Raw genomic sequence first — 24,111 nt, forward strand, 5'->3', positions numbered from 1 at the left:
CCATGGCCTTCTTTTAAAACTTACTGATGAACTAGTTATATTTTATGTTTGAGTACGTATCAGGTTGTTGTGAATTCTCAGATGCAGGTCTCTGGAACTAGGCAAGTAATTTTATTCAGTGATAAAACTCTACTGAAAGTAAATGGGGGGACCATTTAATGTCAAGAACGACTGGGCATTAATATTGTTTCTTCTAGAACACACAGGTTTTCCAAAAAGAAAAAAATGGGTATTTAAGGCGAGATATTAACTCGCATGATTCCGCGGACATCAAATCAACATTTAATAAACGAATTAGAGACAATGTTCAGCAATATCCCTCCTCCTCTCTCTCCCTTTCGACCAACGTTTAATATATGTCAATTTTTGTAACGTTGATATTTGTAATTTTAATGTGTACAATGGCGTTGAATATAGTATACCCATGTTTTGTTAGAAAGTTCCCTTCTCAAAATTGCTATTTTTGCAACCATGGCAACACTGTTCATTGAAATAAAAATATCAATTTTATATCTTAGTGTTCTGTACATGTGTACCAAATTTTATTGAAGTCAGGCAAAAACTGTAGGAGGGAAAGCAATTTGAAAATTGCTGAATATAGTATACCCGTGTTTTGTAAGGAAGTCCCGTTCTCAAAATTGCTATTTTGTAACCATGGCAACACTGTTCATTGAAATAAAAAAAACTAAAATAAAGAATTGTGTATCTTAGTACACTCTAAAAGTGTACCAAATTTTATTGAAGTCAGGTAAAAACTGTAGGAGGGAAAGCGATTTGTAAATTGCTTATATTTACGACAATCAGACAGCTGTAAAGCCAAAGTCTAATACACGGACATTGTTAAATTGTATAAACTCTTTCTATTAAATAAAATTGACCAGTATAACTAAAAACTAATTGTTTGTATGCTTTGTTTTAATAGTATCAATAAATCCTCTGTTATGGAAACATTATTTGTAAATTTGTTTGTATTTCTGTAATTTAAAAAGGTGGAAAACACATATTTTGGCAATTATGGGTCTCCTTCGTTGCCATGGCAACCACGACGTCATTTTACTCTGCATAATTAAATACTTTCAGATTTTACCTTTCAGAAAATGTATAGGTTGCTGTATGTAAAAGTGACTAGAAAATGTTAAAATTTCAATTTGAAATTTTTAGGCAGTTTTGCAGAAAAAATGCAAAATCTCTGGTAGTCAAAGGGTTAAGACAGACGGATAACATTCCATTGTAATCTACAGTCAGAATGTGTCTAAATAAGTTAACAAAGTGAAATGTACAAATTTAAAAAAAATATATTTAAATGGTAATATCAAATACATTTAAAAAAATTTGAATTAAAAGATCCTAATGGAAGAGTTATCCTTTATTCCAAGTGTTGGGTGCTATGTACCAAGGGTTAAAATACCCTAGGTGCTATATTTTAGAAAACTTTATGCATTTTTTCCAGTTTTTTTTTTTTTTTAAATCGCACTTTTTGTTCAGTGATAGTCTTCAATTTCAATTAGTACGAAAACAAGGCATGAACAATCGCTTTCCAAAATGTGTCTCCTTCGGAGCAATTGGCGTCAAAATTCTTAATGGCCAGCTGTGTATCCATGGTTCAGGTATCTGATCCGTTGATTACGTAAGCCGGGTTTAAACGACAGCTGAGTCAGGTTTACTTGAGCCGTAGTTCTGTTGTACGCCATAGAATCGAGTAAGGCAAATGTCGAAGGATAGTAGGTTACGTAATTTCAAAGAACTTGAAAAAAGTTTTAATGAAACTGGATGAATCTAGAAAGAATATAATTAAAAACAAACACAATGTTGGAAAATTGGTAATTAAAAAAAGTGCAAGTGAAAAAAGTGCTACAGATTTAAATTCAAATCAAAGGATTCGAAACAACTTAGATTGCTGTAGAAAAAATATGAAATCGCGAACAAAATAGACTTTTGAAGAAGACAGAATAGAGAGAAAACGGGGGGGGGGGGGGCGTGGAAAATCCATAGTGATTTAGAAACAATTCCAAAGCGTAATACAGAAGCGAATAATGTAAGAACAATATTAAATTTAATATCAAATGATACCTTCTCTGAAGTAATCGCACCTTTGCGTTTTCGTTTATCATTGATTTGGTTTGATATACAACTAAAGTAACAAAAAATTATTTGGACAAGATGCCATTGATCCAATAAAACAACATCAAGTTTAGCATAACAGCGTAACACCATTCGTACAAGTTTGGATTTGTGGTCACAAATACAGCGCTAATTTTGACCTTGATGTTTGACCCACTTTTGAAAAACTTTAACCTTGGCAATAACCTTTGAAAGGTTGATGCTATGGCTGACATATTTCACAGATGTATTCTTTGTGACAAGAACTTTTCTGAAATACCAATATTTTTTTTTATTCCCTGTTCTATTTTTGAAAAACTTTATGCTTGAACATAATTTCTGAATTGTTGCCTCAAAGTCTTTCATATTTCACAGCAGTATTTCTTGTGACAAGACTTTTCTTTGGTTACCAACATATTTGATCTTATGACCTTGGAGTTTGACTAGCAATTTTGAAACATTAGGGGACGATCATTTGATTCTGACGGGGGAGCTGACAGATTTTGGAAATCCATCCTCGAAAATGCTGGAAATAAATAATCCGTACTCGAGTGACAAGAAAATAAATGATCAGTCCTTGACAGGTGCTAAACCCCCCTCCTCCTCCCCCCCCCCCGAAATAGAAGTTTAGAGTTTAGCAATATTCCTCTTGTTTTGTTTTTTTTTTTAACTTTTCAGACTTTTTTCAGTAAAGAAGAAAATCAATAATCTGTCCTCGATCTTGAAAATAAATACCCCCCCCCCCCAAGAATTAAATGGTCGTCCCCTTAACCTTTGCAATTAGCTGTCAAACGGGGGCCTCAATGTTTCGCAAACACAAAACAAAATCTTTTTATAAGCATTCAGAGATAGCACAAGTAACACTTCTGATCTGCATCATATACACATGTAAACTAGGAAGATTGAAGTTTTGTTGAATAAACATTCAAAATTTTCTTGTAGCAGGCAAACTGTTACAATGTAGCAAGATACAATAAACATAAACTGTGAGGTTCATGATCCAAGGTTCAGACTTCACGGTATAGTTAGGTTTTTCATATATTGAAAATGCATTAAATTTTTTAAATCAGAAAATTTATGCTTGACTATAATAACTGAATAAGACGTCGCGCACAGAATTGGGGCCCATTTTGTAACGTCAAAATAGCGTCATTAAAACGCTTTAAGTTTACGTCCAAGTGAAAGTACTGTCACATCCCAATCAGAAATGTTGACTTTTTCTTTTTTTTTTTTTTTTTGGATTATCTTGTCTTTCATTCTCTTTTTTCTTCTTTTTTCACTAATTAATATTTTATTCTGCTGATGACAGATTTGTATTTTCCCTTTAAAATGGCAAGTTTGCAAGTAAAACTAATTTTGACGTTACGTTGTCTAAGCACGAAAATAGTCTCTCACCCAATGCCCCAATTGCGTGCACCCATTATATCGGAAATCCCTGACGAATTTTGTGTCAGTCCTACATGTAGTAGAAATAATTAATCAAATAATTAAATACAATCATTGCCATTTTCCTAATCTTCAGATTTATCAGATTTATCATTGAAAAATGAGAAAAAAAAATCTTTTTTTTTAGTACTTGGTTTACTTTGAAAGTATAAAAAATGCATTTTTATTAAAGCGACAGGATAGATAACGCAGTTATCCTTTCTTAATGATTAAAAGATGAAAAAAAAACTGTCACAATGAAAAAGTATATCAAAAGTACTACGTCGTAAACATAGCCAAACAAACAGCTGATTTTAATCAGATTGCTAAATTTATAGAAATAATTTCTGAATAAACACACAGGAAACTCAGGTTTCTTTGTTCGTGTTAAATTCATTTTTCAGTCTTCACAGAGTTAAGAACAAGTCTATATCAAACTGGATAAAAATGGAAAACTTGGGATAAACAAACAAATTCTCCCTCATTGCCTAATCCTTTACAGATTAGCCGGGATTGCAAGTATGTGTATTGAAGAAACTGAAAATTAAGTTGAATCTACTGCTAAACAAAAATAAAACGGAGCAAGTATGTAAAATATTTGCCAGAACATCGCGCGAAAATAGCAAAAGGTGCTGTTGAATACAAAAACCGCCATTTTACTATTTTTTAAAAGCTGTGGAGAAATGAAAATGAAAGTACAATCAGAAGTATTCGGAAACTACGCTCTATAATTTTGAAAAGAAAAAAACTTGTGTTTTTTCACTATAGAAATCAACGGAAAATATTTTTAAAACATCCCCCTCTCCTTTTTACACCAATTTTGAATTATTATTTAACAAATTCATACCAAAACTCTTGTTCCTGGGGGTGGGGGTGGGGGTATGTTTACAGATAAATTACATGAGTTAAACATATGGAAAAAATGAAAGATCATTTATCCATGTCTATGAGTATTTTAAAATCTGAGTACTATTTTAAAATCTCTTGGTGTTAAAAAGCCTGAATTCAATGGATATACATCTTCTAGACCCCTTATAAAAGGAGTTGTGATTAAGAGCAATGGACAATTTGACACTGGTATTAATAATGTTATACTGTAATTTTTTTAATTTAATGGGTGGTACATGTAGTAAATACAACAAGAGGCTGGTCCACATCGCTCACCTGAGCTCATTGGCTAGGAAGGAGCAGTAATCAGTTCAGTATTGAAGGGGGAGGGGGGCGAACTTTAATTTAAACTACCTCAGGATTCTTCCATATCAATATCACAAATCATGGCTTTGCTGTTCTTAAACAGAAGAATTTTAAAGATTTCCACCGTCATGGTAGCTCATTCTGTAGAGCGCTCGCTCCGTGATCGGAAGGGTAAGGGGTTCGAGCCCCGGCCGTGACTGACCTAATTCGATGAAAAATAGGTAGCAACTGTTCCCCCGCAAAGCGCTCGGCACTTTGAAGTGAAAGTTACGGGTCCTTCAGATGAGACCTTAATGACCGAGGCCCATGTCACGGCAGGCGTAAGCACGATAAAGATCCCCCACTGATCAATGGCCCTGAGTGCCGAGTAAAGGTCTAAATTTGAAGCCCTTCACCGGTATAAGGTGAAGTCTCTATATGAGTGAAAAGTTTTTGTACGGAACGTAAAACAACATACAATAAATCAATCCTATGTTTTCCTATGTAAAACTCTGATCTCTCATTGTGGTCCCACATTACCCACCCTAAATGTGAACAAATTTGAATCTACACTACCAAAGGATGCTTCTATAATAATATGACTAATCATGGCTTTGCTGTTCTTGAGCAGATTTTTTTCAAGATGATTCCTATATTTTTTCTTATGCAAAACTTAATTGACCCTCTGTTGTGTCCCCATGATTTGAACATACTTGATTCTACAATACCTAAGGTTGCTTCTATATAAATATGACTAATAATGGTTAGTGGTTCTTGAGAAGAAGATTTTAAAGATATTTCCTATGTAAAAGCATTTTATAGTAGAAAAGGATTTATCAAGAGAAAGTTTCAAAAATGTAATTAACTAAGCAGTAATTAATTAACAAAGATTGCATTGTTGTGTAAGGGGACAAGCGATTTTTCTTTTAAAAATAAATATTCAAATAAAAAGAATATTAATAAATACTGTGGTGGAAAGATGCATAAAACATTAGAAATAGAATGACAATTGAAAACGATTTTTTTTACCAGATAATTTTTTTTATAATTGAATTTTTCAAATAAAAACAGATGGAGATAACCCTTACCAAAATTCAAGGTCATAAATTAGGACACATCCCACCCTTACATGTTAATAGTAGTAAATGGGAATTATGTCTAAATATACTGAGTATTAAAAACCTACATATCTGTCGTATATTCAATTTTATTGAATCTGTTGATATTAGGGATGGAATACCTTAACTTCTCTATTGCTGATTCAGCATCCAGCTTTTTCTGCTAGCTTCTGAATGCCTGACTTTCCCAAAGCTTTGGCTTATATACCCTTTGGTTTGGCTAGTCCATTCCAAGGGTTGCTAGGTCATTCCATTATTTCAGGTCTTCAATGCATTTTACTCGAATGCCCCTTAACCATTACACCTAAATATTCCTATGAAAAACTCTGACCCACTGTTGTGGCCCTGCCCTATCCGTGGGGGTCTTGATTTGAACAAACTTGAATCTACACTACTTGAGGATACTTCTATATTAATATGACTAATATTGGCTTAGCTGTTCCTGAGAAGAAGATTTTTAAAGATATTTCCAATATATTCCTATGGTGAACTTTGGCCCCCGATTGTGGCCCTGCCCTACTCCCAGGGGTCATGATTAGAACTTGAATCTACACTACCTGAGGATACTTCTATTAGAATATGACTAATTATGACTTTGCTGTTCTACAGAAGAAGATTTTTAAATACATTTCCTATTTATTCCTATGTAAAACTTCGACCCCCTCTTGCGGCTCCGCCCTTCCCCCGGTGTTCATATCATGAAGCTTTCAAATAAGTTTCATCTTTTCTTGCCCAGTTGTTCTTGAGAAGAAGATATTTAAAAGAAGCCACCAAATTTTCACGAATTCTTAATTATCCCCCTTGAAAGAGGGCATGGCACTTCCTGTGAACAAACTTAAATTCACCCAGGGATGCTTTGTGGCAAGTTTAGTTGAAATTGGCCCAGTGGTTCTTGAGAAGAAGTCGAAAATGTGAAAAGTTTACGAACTACAAACGGACGCCGGACATTCTTTGATTAGAAAAGCTCACTTGAGCCTTCGGCTCAGGTGAGCTAAAAATTACAAAATGATAAATTGTAATATTGTAATTTTATATTTACTTCCATCCGGTAAATTCAAATATTACAATTTGACAGATATATAATTCAATCACTAGAGAACTCTTGTTTGCAATATAAAAAAAGATGCTGGCAAAATTGTCATTTTTATTGAATAAAGGGGTGTAAAATATAGGCTGAAATCGAGAGTTAGTGTGCGTAGTTCTTTGCCATACTCTCCCCATGGCCTTCTTTTAAAACTTACTGATGAACTAGTTATATTTTATGTTTGAGTACGTATCAGGTTGTTGTGAATTCTCAGATGCAGGTCTCTGGAACTAGGCAAGTAATTTTATTCAGTGATAAAACTCTACTGAAAGTAAATGGGGGGACCATTTAATGTCAAGAACGACTGGGCATTAATATTGTTTCTTCTAGAACACACAGGTTTTCCAAAAAGAAAAAAATGGGTATTTAAGGCGAGATATTAACTCGCATGATTCCGCGGACATCAAATCAACATTTAATAAACGAATTAGAGACAATGTTCAGCAATATCCCTCCTCCTCTCTCTCCCTTTCGACCAACGTTTAATATATGTCAATTTTTGTAACGTTGATATTTGTAATTTTAATGTGTACAATGGCGTTGAATATAGTATACCCATGTTTTGTTAGAAAGTTCCCTTCTCAAAATTGCTATTTTTGCAACCATGGCAACACTGTTCATTGAAATAAAAATATCAATTTTATATCTTAGTGTTCTGTACATGTGTACCAAATTTTATTGAAGTCAGGCAAAAACTGTAGGAGGGAAAGCAATTTGAAAATTGCTGAATATAGTATACCCGTGTTTTGTAAGGAAGTCCCGTTCTCAAAATTGCTATTTTGTAACCATGGCGACACTGTTTATTGAAATAAAAAAAACTAAAATAAAGAATTGTGTATCTTAGTACACTCTAAAAGTGTACCAAATTTTATTGAAGTCAGGTAAAAACTGTAGGAGGGAAAGCGATTTGTAAATTGCTTATATTTACGACAATCAGACAGCTGTAAAGCCAAAGTCTAATACACGGACATTGTTAAATTGTATAAACTCTTTCTATTAAATAAAATTGACCAGTATAACTAAAAACTAATTGTTTGTATGCTTTGTTTTAATAGTATCAATAAATCCTCTGTTATGGAAACATTATTTGTAAATTTGTTTGTATTTCTGTAATTTAAAAAGGTGGAAAACACATATTTTGGCAATTATGGGCCTCCTTCGTTGCCATGGCAACCACGACGTCATTTTACTCTGCATAATTAAATACTTTCAGATTTTACCTTTCAGAAAATGTATAGGTTGCTGTATGTAAAAGTGCCTAGAAAATGTTAAAATTTCAATTTGAAATTTTTAGGCAGTTTTGCAGAAAAAATGCAAAATCTCTGGTAGTCAAAGGGTTAAGACAGACGGATAACATTCCATTGTAATCTACAGTCAGAATGTGTCTAAATAAGTTAACAAAGTGAAATGTACAAATTTAAAAAAAATATATTTAAATGGTAATATCAAATACATTTAAAAAAATTTGAATTAAAAGATCCTAATGGAAGAGTTATCCTTTATTCCAAGTGTTGGGTGCTATGTACCAAGGGTTAAAATACCCTAGGTGCTATATTTTAGAAAACTTTATGCATTTTTTCCAGTTTTTTTTTTTTTTAAAATCGCACTTTTTGTTCAGTGATAGTCTTCAATTTCAATTAGTACGAAAACAAGGCATGAACAATCGCTTTCCAAAATGTGTCTCCTTCGGAGCAATTGGCGTCAAAATTCTTAATGGCCAGCTGTGTATCCATGGTTCAGGTATCTGATCCGTTGATTACGTAAGCCGGGTTTAAACGACAGCTGAGTCAGGTTTACTTGAGCCGTAGTTCTGTTGTACGCCATAGAATCGAGTAAGGCAAATGTCGAAGGATAGTAGGTTACGTAATTTCAAAGAACTTGAAAAAAGTTTTAATGAAACTGGATGAATCTAGAAAGAATATAATTAAAAACAAACATAATGTTGGAAAATTGGTAATTAAAAAAGTGCAAGTGAAAAAAGTGCTACAGATTTAAATTCAAATCAAAGGATTCGAAACAACTTAGATTGCTGTAGAAAAAATATGAAATCGCGAACAAAATAGACTTTTGAAGAAGACAGAATAGAGAGAAAACGGGGGGGGGGGCGTGGAAAATCCATAGTGATTTAGAAACAATTCCAAAGCGTAATACAGAAGCGAATAATGTAAGAACAATATTAAATTTAATATCAAATGATACCTTCTCTGAAGTAATCGCACCTTTGCGTTTTCGTTTATCATTGATTTGGTTTGATATACAACTAAAGTAACAAAAAATTATTTGGACAAGATGCCATTGATCCAATAAAACAACATCAAGTTTAGCATAACAGCATTCGTACAAGTTTGGATTTGTGGTCACAAATACAGCGCTAATTTTGACCTTGATGTTTGACCCACTTTTGAAAAACTTTAACCTTGGCAATAACCTTTGAAAGGTTGATGCTATGGCTGACATATTTCACAGATGTATTCTTTGTGACAAGAACTTTTCTGAAATACCAATATTTTTTTTATTCCCTGTTCTATTTTTGAAAAACTTTATGCTTGAACATAATTTCTGAATTGTTGCCTCAAAGTCTTTCATATTTCACAGCAGTATTTCTTGTGACAAGACTTTTCTTTGGTTACCAACATATTTGATCTTATGACCTTGGAGTTTGACTAGCAATTTTGAAACATTAGGGGACGATCATTTGATTCTGACGGGGGAGCTGACAGATTTTGGAAATCCATCCTCGAAAATGCTGGAAATAAATAATCCGTACTCGAGTGACAAGAAAATAAATGATCAGTCCTTGACAGGTGCTAAACCCCCCTCCTCCTCCCCCCCCCCCCCCGAAATAGAAGTTTAGAGTTTAGCAATATTCCTCTTTTTTTTTTTTTTTTTTAACTTTTCAGACTTTTTTCAGTAAAGAAGAAAATCAATAATCTGTCCTCGATCTTGAAAATAAATACCCCCCCCAAGAATTAAATGGTCGTCCCCTTAACCTTTGCAATTAGCTGTCAAACGGGGGCCTCAATGTTTCGCAAACACAAAACAAAATCTTTTTATAAGCATTCAGAGATAGCACAAGTAACACTTCTGATCTGCATCATATACACATGTAAACTAGGAAGATTGAAGTTTTGTTGAATAAACATTCAAAATTTTCTTGTAGCAGGCAAACTGTTACAATGTAGCAAGATACAATAAACATAAACTGTGAGGTTCATGATCCAAGGTTCAGACTTCACGGTATAGTTAGGTTTTTCATATATTGAAAATGCATTAAATTTTTTAAATCAGAAAATTTATGCTTGACTATAATAACTGAATAAGACGTCGCGCACAGAATTGGGGCCCATTTTGTAACGTCAAAATAGCGTCATTAAAACGCTTTAAGTTTACGTCCAAGTGAAAGTACTGTCACATCCCAATCAGAAATGTTGACTTTTTCTTTTTTTTTTTTTTTTGGATTATCTTGTCTTTCATTCTCTTTTTTCTTCTTTTTTCACTAATTAATATTTTATTCTGCTGATGACAGATTTGTATTTTCCCTTTAAAATGGCAAGTTTGCAAGTAAAACTAATTTTGACGTTACGTTGTCTAAGCACGAAAATGTTAAAAATTCAATGCGTAACAAATTAGACTAGACATCCAATTTTTGCTCTGTTTTCTTTAAAAAGGTTTAACTTCTTTTTATTTTTTTGATATAAAATTTTATTTATTTGCACATTTCGAAAATAATATTTTTATCGATAACAAGTATTCCACTTAAAACAGAAAAGAGCTCATATCTCTGATATACGTCTCGTAAAATATCATAATACGCTTATTTATGTCACAGTAACAAAACCGACTAGACATCAAAATCACTCTACCATCTCTTCAAATACTTGCTTATATCTTTTTAAAGAAACATGTGTCTACTTCTTGATTTGCACATTTTATTTCTCCCTTTAGTTTTACCAAAAGAACCTGTTATATGGGAAAAATTCTTTACCAAACATTCCATCTCTCCTTGTTACTTGTCAAAATCACCGCATATTACGGAATGCTATTATTTTTTACGAACAGTCGCAATCGGCCAGTATTGGAAATTTATTAATGAATTTTGTATGACATCATCACAGGACATTATATAAGCTTTGTGTAAAATTGCGGAAAGATCCATGTGGCCAAAACGAAAAAATGACTAAAAACTACTAGTGCCCATCTTTTAGTGTTACAAGTTACGCAATTACGCAAGATTATACTGAGTGCTGAATAATGACTAATCAAATATTTTATTCAAACACTACTTAAATAACAACTTTTCTCCAAGTTTGTAGTGGATACATACTCGTAGCTATATTACCATAATGTAATCGCAGAATCGGAAATTTGTCAGAAAAATTACATATTGAAATGTTCTCATATTATTAAGGCACTGGCTTAAGGCTTCTAGAATAATAATTGCCCTGAATTTAAGATTTTACATCTAGTTTCCATGTAGAAAATGTGAAAACGAATTTAACAATGCATATGCATTTTCTTTTCTGTTTTTTTTTTTTTTTGGAGTTTACCATTTTGATTGTTTATTTTTAACAGCTTCCACAGAAATCAGCAAAAATACACCAGATGACCAAACTTACATCAGTCTGACGTCCAACTGTTTGGTAGCGATGGGAAGGGAAAATCTGAAATTCAGAGCAAGAGCAAACAATGACATTAACATTGCGATTAGTACCGACGATTGTGACAACTGTGGTACACACTATGAAATCATCTTTGGAGGATGGGCAAATACAAAATCTGTCATCAGATATGGTATAGGTGGTACAGAATGTGACTCACACAGCCAGACTATTCTGGACCAAACTTTCTTCGACGAGTTCTGGATTTCATGGTCCGGGAATTATATCCGTGGGGGCACCGGTAGTACAGTCGGTAGTAATATTATCATGAGTTGTACACGTTCCACTCCTTTCGGTGCCAATTATATCTTGATCAGGACAGGATGGGGTTCAGGTGGTGAATGGAGATTTCAAAACGGTTTGTACAATTATGATAATTTACTTCTTTACCGCTACAGTAATTTTTTTTCTTTCTGAAATAGTAGATGTATGAAACGTATATGAAAAAAAAATAATCATGCTAGATACATTGTGCATTTGTATCAAATTCTCTTTCCATGTTTTCAGACGTTGCTTGCATACAGGGAAAAAACAGTAATGTTGACATCACTGCTGACAAAACTGGCTGCTATGAAGTGAGCACATACGCATGTGCATCTGGATACAAACAAACTGCAGGAAACACACAACGTACCTGTGGGTTTGGGCAGATTTGGTCGGGATATCCCTTGGTCTGTTCAGGTTAGGGTAAAACCAAATGCTTTTGATTCCTCCTCACATGATTTTATTGTGAAATGTGTAAATTACAGTAATTGGTCTGAAGAATCATTTCGTTTTTTCCAGTTTCAACTTGCAAAATTGACATTTTGGTCATCATCGAGGCATCGTCATATACGTCCTCCATTTACTCAGCGTTAGTATCGGCCATTGGCGATTTAGTAGGAGCGTTGAAAATTTCAGCGAGTGATATACAAGTTGGGGTTATAACCTATGACGACACAGTAGATCAGAATATCAAGTTTAATGCCTTCTCTTCTGCATCATCGTTAGACAGTGCTATTACGTCATTATCAATATCAAGTGCTTCTTCGTCTGTTGACTTGGCCGAGGCTTTGCGAGTCGGGTTTTACGAGTTCTTTACATTGTCCAATGGAAACAGATTCGAAGCTTACAGACATTTTGTTCTTATCGCTAAAACACATTCTCAGAATGGTTCAGTTGTGGCGAATGCTATTCGACAAATTTCCAAGAATGAGATTTTTACAATCGGTAAAAAACTAAGCATCTACTAGTAATTTCAATGTTATTAGGAAGTTACTCTGGTGATATTAAGGATAATGATAAATATTTAGAAGTGATGAATATTTCAGACTCGGTATCCTACAAAATTTGAAGGCATATTTTGTATATAAGTGTAATTGGTTTTTTTTTCTCCTTCAGATGTATTCACTGCAGAATTTAGCCTACTTGTGTCAGACTCACTAATTCATGTTATTGGGCAATTAGTTTCTCAAATATTTCAGAATCTTTAGAATCTTAGAAACAATCAACATGCCAAAACAAATTTCCAAAGGCTTTAAAAACAAAATTTGTTAATAAGCTTTTGATAATATTTCTTGAGAGCCTTTATACTTTTTACCGTGTGTTTCTTCCAAGAACTTCATCTAGTCACAGATATTAAGTATAGTTCGTATTTTTTCCAATATATAATGTGATATTTATCATCAAATACCATTATAAGAATTCCGGTAATGGTTGAGTTTTAATAACAAACAACACTCTCCAATAATTCAAACAACTTTAAAAGTCATGTAAATTATAATCATTAATGTCTGAGATAGTAAAACTCTGATATTTTAGGATATTCGCAAATTATTAAACCTACTGCAATTGTAGGCATTGATCCTTCCTCATCTTTGATCACTGACCTTAAGGCAATCGCTGGAGATGACAGCAGGTACTGGCAAGTGAGCTCCTCAGCAGATCTATATCCTAAATTCAATGATATTCTACAAAAAATCGCTGTTTGTCCAACAACAGCTCTCCCTGATCCCGTGACAGTAGGTATGTCGAAATGTCAAATTGCAAAATAATAAAGAATATGAGATAAAATAATCACGTTGAAAGATATCTTTCCCTTCGTAAAACGTCTGTCAACGGCTGGTACTTATATTACACATGTTCCTGTAGGACCCTATAATATATTGGCTTTTGGAAGGTACAGTTGCGAAGTGTTTAACTCATTTGCTCTAGAGTCACGGAGTTAGGAGTTTGAATCCTACTGCGGTACTTGGAGACCGGTCCTTTGAATGAGTCCATATAAACCGCGATCGCAGTAGGTGCTTGTACGAGAAAGATCCCCATTGCTTAAAGGCCGTAAGTGCCGAGTACAGGTATAATACTGCAGCCTTTTATTTGCAAGTGGGGGCATCTCAATATAAGTGAAAATTATTGAAGTGACATTTAACAAACAATTGTGCTTCCTGCAGGTCTTGACAACTTCCGAACAAGTTGTAGATAAACATGAAATGAAAAACAAGCAAAGGTCTTCTGTACATTCAAGCTTGCACGGTAATTTCTCATCCCCTTGAACATTTGTACGTAAATTTAAGAGAACACGTGTAGTTTTAAATAACAGAAACAAAATTAAAAAAAAAAAAAGATTACACTGCCTTGATAGTGTTTGGATTTCTGTTTATTTTTTATTACTAATATTAAATTAAAATGATCCTGTATGAATTTGTGTTTTATATCAAAAACCTCGTACGGCAAAGTTGCTTTCAGTTCTACAATGCACCAATTCCATTTTAATTTTATTTTCAGACTGCAAACTGGACATTGCGTTTATAGTTGAAAGCTACAATATGCGTTTTTCAAAGACATTTTTGGCAGGATTGATGGAGGATATTCCAATATCTTCTAATGGGGTAAGAGTGGGGTTTGTAACATATGATTCCGGGGCATCAAAGGAGTTTGGGCTTACGTCGTACACAACATCTGAGACCATCAGAGGAGCAATTGAAAATGTGCCCGACAAAACTAGATCGGATCACTTTGTGTACGAAGGCTTAATAAAAGCTCGGGATAGCGTGTTCACGGCCACTGATGATCGTGAAGATGCCAATAATCATTACGTTTTTGTTGTGGGACCATTTTACAGTGAAACGGCTGCTGTTTCGCGTGAAATCAGGGCCAGTGGAAATAATTTTGTCTTTGCAGCTCGTAAGTTTCTACTACCTTGAAGCAAAAATCATATATAATTTATGTATTTTGTTTTCTAGATTTTTTGTACACAATAAATGGAATTATACAAATATAAATTAATTCTAAAAAATATCATTATTGCAGATATCGGTTCATCTTTTCAATCTGAATACCAGGAATCTGTTGATTCCTGTGGCAACTACACAAGATACACCAATGCCGATTCATATGATAACCTGGTCAACATCAGACAACAGTTTATACAGAAGATTACTTCATGTGAAGCAATAATTGAAATAACTCAAGGTATTTCTATTTCACTTTGGTTTAAAATACATGACTTAAAAGCTGAGTCTGATTAAATACATGTATATACCAGTGTGTGCGCAGAATAATTTTGGACCAAACATATTAAAAAGTACCTTTAACGAGGTTCGCTCCTGAGCTTTTGAGCAGATTTTTATCTTAACCTATATTTTAAAAATTATGCATAATGTTTTAATTCTTACAATAAATTTGGATTCTACAATGCCAATTAAACTATATTAAGTTAAAACTCCATGATTAAATTCCATAACAAAAGCTTTAAGTGAGGAACTATATTTTGTGGCGGAAGGGTTTTTAGAAGAATATGATCATTTTTTCTCTTTCGAAGTATTTAAAGTATGTTAAGTTTGGATTCCTATTTTTACAAGCATTCTGCACACAGAGTTATTCTGTGCAGTGAACTGTTTTATACTGGTCCTAAATTATATATTAAATTAACTGTCATGAATTCTATCATCATATTTGATAAATATAGCAAATATATTGTGAAAAACAAGAAAAAAATAGCCCTAATTTAAGCTTAACATTAGCACTATTTTAGTAATATCTAAAAATTAACATCACAGACCCCCACTTTTAATTTTATTTCCTGAATATATAACATACTTTTAACCATTCTTCTTAAATTCAGTAAAATGTCATTACTTTCAAATGATTTTTTGCTTGTCAAATTTTTAATTCCAGCAAAATGAAATTTTTTGAGTGCAGAAAGGTCAAATAATTACACATGCGGAGTAATTAGAAATTTTTTTTCATTGTCACAAATTTTAATGTGTCTATTCAAGATGAAATAAGACTATGTTTGTTACTATAATTTATTTGAATAAAAAATATTGGAGGAAAAACTTTAAAAATTGATTTATGTGTAAGACGTGTTTACAGTGCAAAAAGGTCAAACTAAATGGTCTGTAGCGCCAAAAGAAGCGCATTGACCTACATTTTTTGTTTTGATTTTTAATTAAGTTATGTGTATAAATACTAAAAATATACTTGATAAAAAATTCTCATTACTTTTGATGGCAGGATCCAACCTCCTTAACAATTGTTTCTTAATCGTTTTTAAAAATAGGTGATGTCTGATTAACCAAGATAAGAAAAAAAATTAAATTTCTCCTAATGGAAATTTTATTAAGGTTTAAATTATGGATTTTTTGGTACCTCCTTAAAAAAGCAAAAACAGCTACGAAAAATGATACATATATACAGACTATTTTTCATCAGGGATTTTTAAGTCCCCACGAATTAGAAATTTCAAAGCAACCTACAAAATTTTGCTCTCATATTTAGATTAATCAACGGTACCAACTGTCTGGAACGACTTTCAATGTATACCGAAAATCTTTTCCCAGGAAGTTTAACAAGTTACTACCACATATTCAGAAGGGCGAAAACATTCTATCACTGCGCGGATCAGAAATGAATTTTTTTCACCTAAATATAAATTTTTGTCAAACTTTTTAATCATTTTTTGTGTTGCATTTATAAACCGGTAAAAATTCATAGATAATCATATGATGTAGTTTTATGGAATATCATTTTGCAGCTGTGTGCTTCTGAGATTATATACTTTTATCTTTCTTTTTACTTCCTGCAACTTTCTCTGCAGCCAAACATTGGATGTGATATCGTTTTTTGTATATATTTTTAAAATTAATGTTTTATATATTCAATGAATTGAAACAATTTCATCATCGACGATTTATTTTTCGACCCTTTTAATTGCTGTGGAATCATTAAAGTTTCGGAAGGGGGTGTCCATGGATTTTGTGATTCAACCTTGCCCAAGATTTTAAATCATATTAAAAACATATAAATGAAATAATAGTACATGAAATACCCTGCTGTTTCAATAAACATTTTCTCTATGATATCTATTTCTAAAATGTTCTTATGTATTATGGAACTCCAAAGTTTATAGAATCAAATAACTTGTGGTTTAATTATTTTTCAGATTGCAAAATTGACATAGCTTTCATAATTGATGATACAGACACAGTAAGTGCCTCTCAATTCCAGGAAATGAAGACCCTTCTTGTCAGTCTTGTCACCAAAATGGTAATTGGTGATAATGCGATAAAAGTAGGTGTTGTGACCTTTGGTGACGGAGCCGCAACCGCTTTTCCGCTCAAGCAGTATTCAACTGCTTCAGACCTGAGGAATGCTACTAAGAATCTTGCCCAAGGAAACCCAACGTATAGTAGAAATCGGCGTTGTGTAGAAAAAGCTATCACATACACTCAGTGGGACTTCTTTACTACAAAAAACGGAGACCGTGCTGACGCAAAGAATTATTATGTCGTACTTACGTATGGGGGTAGTTATGGATCCAATTTTACAGATTATTTAACAGTATTACAGTGCAATGCTTCGATCGATATTTTCATATTTGGTATTATTTTTTTAATTTTTATTCCTTGTTTGCAGAAAGCTTCATTTAATCACTTACCTGTGCAGTTTTGTGCTTTGTCCCTAGATTTATATGACCCATTGTATTTTTAGCTCACCTCGCCGAAGTCGAAATGAGCTAATGCTATACCCCCGGCGTCGGCGTTAGAGTCGGCGTCCCGGTTAAAGTTTTAGGAGCAAGTCCGTTCCCAAGTCACTATAATCCCTGCCTGGATCAAACTTGCATGGATGATGCATCTAGGGTTGAACACCATCACACTTGCTTCCGATGCTGGATCTGACCTAGATTTTCCAGTTGAGTGACCAGGTCAAAGATTTTGGTACAGGTCCATTCCCAAGTCACTATAAACTCTACCTTGACCAAACTTGCATGGATGATGCATCTAGGAATGTACGCTTACCAACCTGCTTCGAATGCTGGATTCGACCTAGATTTTCCACGTGAGTGAATTTTAGCCATATTTCATCCAAATTAACATGGATGATGTAGCTAGGGATGGTCACTTCCAGACTTGCTTTGGATTCTGAATCTGACCTACATTTTCCAGATGAGTTGACAGGATTGTTTTTGGAGTAGCTATATAACATTATGGTCTGTTTTGATTAAACTTGCATAGATGGTGCATCTAAGGATGAAAATTTCCAGACTTACTTTGGATCTTGGAACAGACCAAAATTTTCTTGATTAGTAAACAGGATAAACGTTTTTTGAACAGGTCTATTTCCTACTAATTATAAGTCGTACTTAAACCAAACTTGCATGGATATTGATCTTGGAATGTACACTAACTAAAAAAAGAATATGCTGTGAAATTTGCCTTACTTAAAGATAACATTCGTCGAGGTGAACTTCGTAATCTTTGATTACCTATGTTTTTTTGGTTACTTGTGATAATTTCTATATATTAGGAATTGAAAAATAAAGAGAGTTTCAAATGAGAAATTTGCACATGATGAAAAAATTCTGTTAATATTTCTTTATGTTCTGATTTGGTTTATTATTATCTTTTTTGTCTTGGACCACTGTTTCATACTTGACATGTTATAGCAGTGAAAATGACCTTTAATAAAAAACTAAATCTTTAAATACTTTTCCAATTTTAAAGTTGATAATTCCAACTTCAAAGTTAACTTTTCAAACTTTAGTGTTGGCTTTTCCAATTTTGAAGCTGGTAGTTCCAACTTTAAAGTTAGCTTTTCCGACTTTAATCTTGGTTTTTCGTCGCCCGCGTGGCGCAGTGGTTAGAGCGTCTGCTCTAGAGTCGCGAAGTAAGGAGTTGATCCTTACGTCGCGGGTTCGAATCCCACTGTGGGACGTGGAGACCGATCCTTCGGATGAGACCGTATAAACCGAGGTCCCGTGTCGCAGTAGATGCTGGCACGAAAAAGATCCCTCACTGCTCAATGGCCGTAAGTGACAAAAGTATAGGACAAAATTTGCAGCTCTCCACCGGCAAGTGGTGGCGTCTCCATATGAGTGAAAAATTCTCGAGAGGGACGTTAAACAACATACAAGCAAACAAACAAAATCTTGGTTTTTCCAACTTTAAATTTGGTAATTCTAACTTTAAAGATGGTAATTCCAACGTTACCATTGGCTTTTCCAAATTTAAAGATGGTAATTCTAACTTCGAAGTTGGATGTTTCAACGTTTTGGATCGGAATTCAAATTTTTCAAGAGTGGGTATCCTTATAAAAGTGAATTCTTTGTGCTTTATATTTTAATATTTCTTCACTTAGGGCAGTTACGTTAGTTTAAGAGTTGTTGTAAAATGTGCTTATATATATATATATATATATATATATATATATATATATATATATATATATATATATATATATATATATATATATATATATATATATATATATCACAGAATGACTTAATGCTAATGCAATATGATGATCAAAGATGATATTTTGAGATAAGCATAAATGAAGATCTTGGTAAATCATTTTATAGACAACAGAACATCAATCCAGAGTGTTACACATTTTTTTCTGTATAAAAGATACGTTAGTCTTTCTAATACTTCTGACATGATATTCTTTTTCTACCAGAAACCCCTCTCTTTCTTTCTCATAGATAATTATTTAAGAGAGATAACAAAGAAATATTAAAGATTTAATTGAAAAGTTAAATTAGATAAAGGAGTTTTACAAGTTAGTAACTGAAATAATTTATTTTCCCTTATCAATTTACTGGTAAATGTTTGCATTCAATCAAATTTCATAATAACTTGTGCAACAAATCTGTCTTCGCTTTCCTAGGCATTTATTCATTTACAATTCTAATGTGTTTTAGGTGTTAATGTTTCTCCCATCGACGACGCGGATTATCGGGGGGCTGTCAGGTCAGGGAGATACAAGAAGGCTACCAGCTTCATAGCCCATCAATGTGACAGTACTGTGTTCACCACCATCTCTCAATGTCAAGGACAAGTCTCTACTCCTACTACTTGTACAACTGATACCACCGCTACAGATTCAACAACTGCTGATATTACTACTGTCAATACAGATACTACTACAGATACATCTACTACCCATACTAGCAGTACTACTACTATAACTACTACTGATTGGTCCAGCGTTTACTATTACTTATGACAAAATTCTTTAAAAAATCATTTTATATGTATTTTTAATAGAACTTTTCAGTCAGAACTTGTATGAAATGTTCAACGAATTCAAATCTTTGAAAGAAATTGCCAACAAGAATACGCCCTGCAAACTTCTGAAATTATTATGTAATCAAATATATTAAAAATATTTTTATTTTTAAAATCAAAATGCTTGAAAAATATTGCGTATAGCTACTAGTATATCATAAAAATGTAAAAGTATTAACCCCTTCGTTTCTAATAAATAAATTCAAATTGAAAAAAAAAAAAGCATTTGGAGTTGGGTTGCCTTTCACTATATAAGTGTAAGGAAAAAAAGGTATCAAATTTGAGGAATTCAGAACTGTTTAAGTTCTGAAATACATTTGATATCCTAATTGTCTAATATTCATGAACATGAAATCTTCACTTACATTAAGTGATAAAACTGATTCCTTTTCTTTTGCATTTGCCTGATGCTTTTTCATTGGAAATTACTTTTAGTATTAAGATTCTTCCACAAAGAGTTCGATTTTCTGAGTTTATCCAAAATAAATGATCTGTAATTTAAACATATCAAGGTTTTTAAATTCATTATGAAATTTTATTTGAACAGTAAATAGCACGTTTGGCGAGAAGAAGCAGAGGTCTGTCGTGAATTGGACTATTATAATCATCATCATCCAAATCACAATTCTGATATTAGGGACTGCTGTATTTGTCTTTGTGTGTAAAAGATGTAATAAAGGTAAATGCCATTCAATTCTCTGCATGAGACTTTTTAAAATTTATTTAAAATTAAGGTATGGATTTGGAAACATGCATTAAATAAGCAAATTCTCATACTCAACACTTTCTTTTATCATTATATTACCGAATTCCATTTTTTTTGTCCTCGTCATGTTTTCCCCCTGCAACTCAGACCTTAAAAGTGATTAATACATTTTGGTGAATGATTTTTAGCTCACCTGAGCCGAAGGCTCAAGAGAGTTTTTGTGATCGAAATTTGTCCTTTGTCTTTCGTTGTCTTTTTCGTCGTTAACGTTTTCGGCGTTGTCGTTGTCGTAGACATTTTACATTTTCATCTTCTTCTCCAGAACCACTGGGCTAATTTCAACTATATTTGGCACAGAATATCCATTGCTTAAGGGGATTTGTTCAAGTGAAGGACCACGCTTTCTTCGAAGGGGAGATAATTAAGAAATAGTGAAAATTGGTTAGGGTAGCTTAAAAATCTTCTTCTCAAGCACTACTGGGCCATAAAAAATGAAAGTTCCTGGGGTAGTGTAGATTCAAGTTATTTAAATCATGACTCACGGAGGTAGGGCGGGACTACTGTGGGTGATCAAAGTTTTACAATATTTTTAGGAATGCATAGGAAAAAACTTTAAAAGTCTTCTTATCTTGTACAGCAATGTCATGATTAATCATATTAGTATGGAAGCATCCCCAAGTACCGTAGGTTTAATTTTGTTCAAATCCGTACCCCCCAGTGGCAGGGTGGGGCTAATATGAGCAATCAAAATTTTACATAGGAAAGTCTTTAAAATTCTTCTTATAGAGAACAGCAAAGTCGTAATTAATCATATTTGTGTGAAAGCATCCTTAGGTCGTATAGACTCAATATTGTACAAATCTTGACCCTCAGGGGAAGGGTGGAACTAATATGGCCTATCAAAATTTTAAAAAGGAATGCATAGGAAAATTCTTTGAAATTCATCTCAAGAACGGCAAAGTCATTATTAGTCATATTTGTATGGAAGCATCATCAGGTAATGCAAATTCAAGTTTATTCAAAAGAGGACCCCTGGGAGAAAGATAAAGTCATGACTGGCGATCAAATTGTAAAGAGGAATATATATAAAAAAAATCTTCTAGGGGACAGCAAAGCCATGGTTAGTCATATTTATATGGAAGCATCCTAAGATTCAAATTTGTTAAAAAATCTTGACACCTGGGATAGGGTGAAGCCACAATATATTTTTTTAAATGTTGCATAGGAATATTTCGGGGAAAATCTTATGAAGAACAGAAGGGCCATAATTACTCAAGTGAGAATGGTGGCCCATGGGTCTCTCGTTTTAAAAACAGGTTTATTATACAGAACTTAGGTGACTGCTAAGATCTGTGTGCCTTTTGTAATTTTAAAGTGTGGCTGCAACGAAATTTATCTAAAAAATAAAAGCATTTTTTTTTATCAATTAAAATAACCTATCTCTAGAACTCAAATACATCTGAAGCAATTTTCGTTTATTTTTATGCATAAAATTTTGGAAGTATACCATTTCTATAAAGTTTATTCAATTTAAATTTTTATGACGCTTTTAGATATATTTTTCCTAATCAAACATCAATTGAATCAGTGGAGATTGTAATATTTAAATTTGATTCATTCAAGTCAAAGATATTTTAATCGATTTCCAAGTATTTGTGAATAGTATTGCGTAATTAAGTATACATATGAATTGAATGTGTCCAGGTTTTGTTAAAACTAGTTATTTCACTTTGGATGTATCCAAAGGTGTTTTGTGTGTCCGGCCAAACAGTAATTATTTATTGTTGCTGTAAAAAGGATTTTGTCTAGGGTCTGAATCTTGCAATTTAAAGAAACCGTAAATTTTCAATGTTTGATCAAAATTTACATAGTTCTTGTTTGGGGCCTAAGAAACATCTTTTTTTTCCCAACTTACCCCTCCCTTTTTTTCTTTCACTATGCATCACTTTTTAAAATGAAATATGGAGGTAACGAACAGTAATCAAGAGAGAGAGAGAGAGAGAGAGAGATCTTTTTAAGCTCAGCATATACTTTCTTATTGTAATAAGCACTATAACACGAATTATCTATACGTATCTTGAAAATCTTACTAATATTGCTTCAGGTGGACGGATTGTTGAAGGGTAATGGGCATATTTATGAATGTCAATTTTAGATAATATAATCGCAACTAGTACTACTGGTCCTTCTTCTAACACTAATACTTCTTTTGATAATAAAAATTAATAATTTTAATAATAATGATGATGATAATAATAATAATAATAATAATAATCTTTTTGATAAAATTCAACTAATATATCTTTCCACTACATTGGCTAGTAATTCAAAGCATTTAATTAGAAGCTTTTTGTTTTTAAATTCGTTTTAATTCCACATTTAAGTTCATATAATGTTTTTAAAGGACAAATTACATGAAATTAAATACTTATTAAAAGTGTTTAAAAAAATTAAACAAACAGAAAAAAGATAACCAAACCATTCTTGTAAATGATTTATTGTTCACAATTCTTGTAATGAAATATGAGATAACGAACAGTATTCAAGCTTAAAGCAATACAAATCTAGGGCAGAGAATACAAGGACCTCCAAAAAAATCAAGAGGTGGGATCAGGTGCCAGGGAGTTGTGGTCATTCAATGGTCATGAAATGTATTTGTGTGACGAATTCATGCTTGGCTTAAAGGGTTTTTATCACGTATCTAAATTTCTTTAAAATGAAACACTATTATATTTTTGAAACATATAATTATAGTTTAATTATGAAATAATTTTGAAAACAGTCGTAATTAGACAATAAAACGCCCGTAATATAGGGTCCTCGAAGTAAAAATCTCCACTAATTAGATAAGGGTCACGTGGTACTGAAACGTCATGGGTGTTAATGGTCAATTAGAACTCGTAAAGCTTATCGTAAGAAAAAATATATTGAATATATTTTTATGTTAAATAAATTGTCTACAGAATATGGCCGGTTGAAATTTTGACAACGGCCATATTCCTTTGGTTATGAACGGTCAATCTTTTATGTATGACCGTCTAGCAGAGAGACAGAAAAAAACAGAAAATATGCCGACAATTGGAGAGGTCACCGAAGACGAAGCCGTTTACAACTCCGGACTTCTACTGAATAGAAAGAATTCCTTAAGTTTAACTTCGTAAATATTTATAAATATAGGAATTTTGAATTTTCCTTCTTCATTATTTCAATTATTTATATATAAATAAATCCTGAATATCTTCTCTCTGTTCCAGCAGTGAATATCATATACTAGAAGTGACACTTCTTCAGTGGCGCC

The 24,111-nt window shown here is 33.0% G+C and overlaps 1 protein-coding gene across 1 annotated transcript; it reads left to right on the forward strand.

Moving 5' to 3' along the window:
- Positions 1 to 11,478: 11,478 nt before the first annotated feature.
- Positions 11,479 to 17,467, forward strand: LOC133179325 (collagen alpha-5(VI) chain-like). Its single transcript, XM_061314106.1, has 8 exons — positions 11,479 to 11,916; positions 12,066 to 12,239; positions 12,342 to 12,767; positions 13,395 to 13,562; positions 14,322 to 14,720; positions 14,847 to 15,008; positions 16,981 to 17,343; positions 17,454 to 17,467. The coding sequence occupies exons 1-8, from the start codon at positions 11,547 to 11,549 to the stop codon at positions 17,465 to 17,467; spliced, it is 2,076 nt and encodes a 691-aa protein (XP_061170090.1). The 5' UTR covers positions 11,479 to 11,546.
- The last annotated feature ends 6,644 nt before the right edge of the window (positions 17,468 to 24,111 follow it).

This window comes from Saccostrea echinata, unplaced genomic scaffold, assembly GCF_033153115.1.
Source record: "Saccostrea echinata isolate AGI-Se365-2 ecotype Australia unplaced genomic scaffold, CSIRO_AGI_Sech_v1 ptg000004l, whole genome shotgun sequence".
NCBI classification, from domain to species: Eukaryota; Metazoa; Mollusca; class Bivalvia; order Ostreida; family Ostreidae; genus Saccostrea; species Saccostrea echinata.

What these genes read in the sequence shown, in the direction of transcription:
- LOC133179325 (XM_061314106.1), top strand. Translation starts at nt 11,547, where the DNA reads ATGGGAAGGGAAAATCTGAAATTCAGAGCAAGAGCAAACAATGACATT. An exon ending in TGAATGGAGATTTCAAAACG is followed by an intron (nt 11,917 to 12,065) that starts GTTTGTACAATT and finishes CCATGTTTTCAG; the next exon opens with ACGTTGCTTGCATACAGGGA. An exon ending in CCCTGATCCCGTGACAGTAG is followed by an intron (nt 13,563 to 14,321) that starts GTATGTCGAAAT and finishes TTTTATTTTCAG; the next exon opens with ACTGCAAACTGGACATTGCG.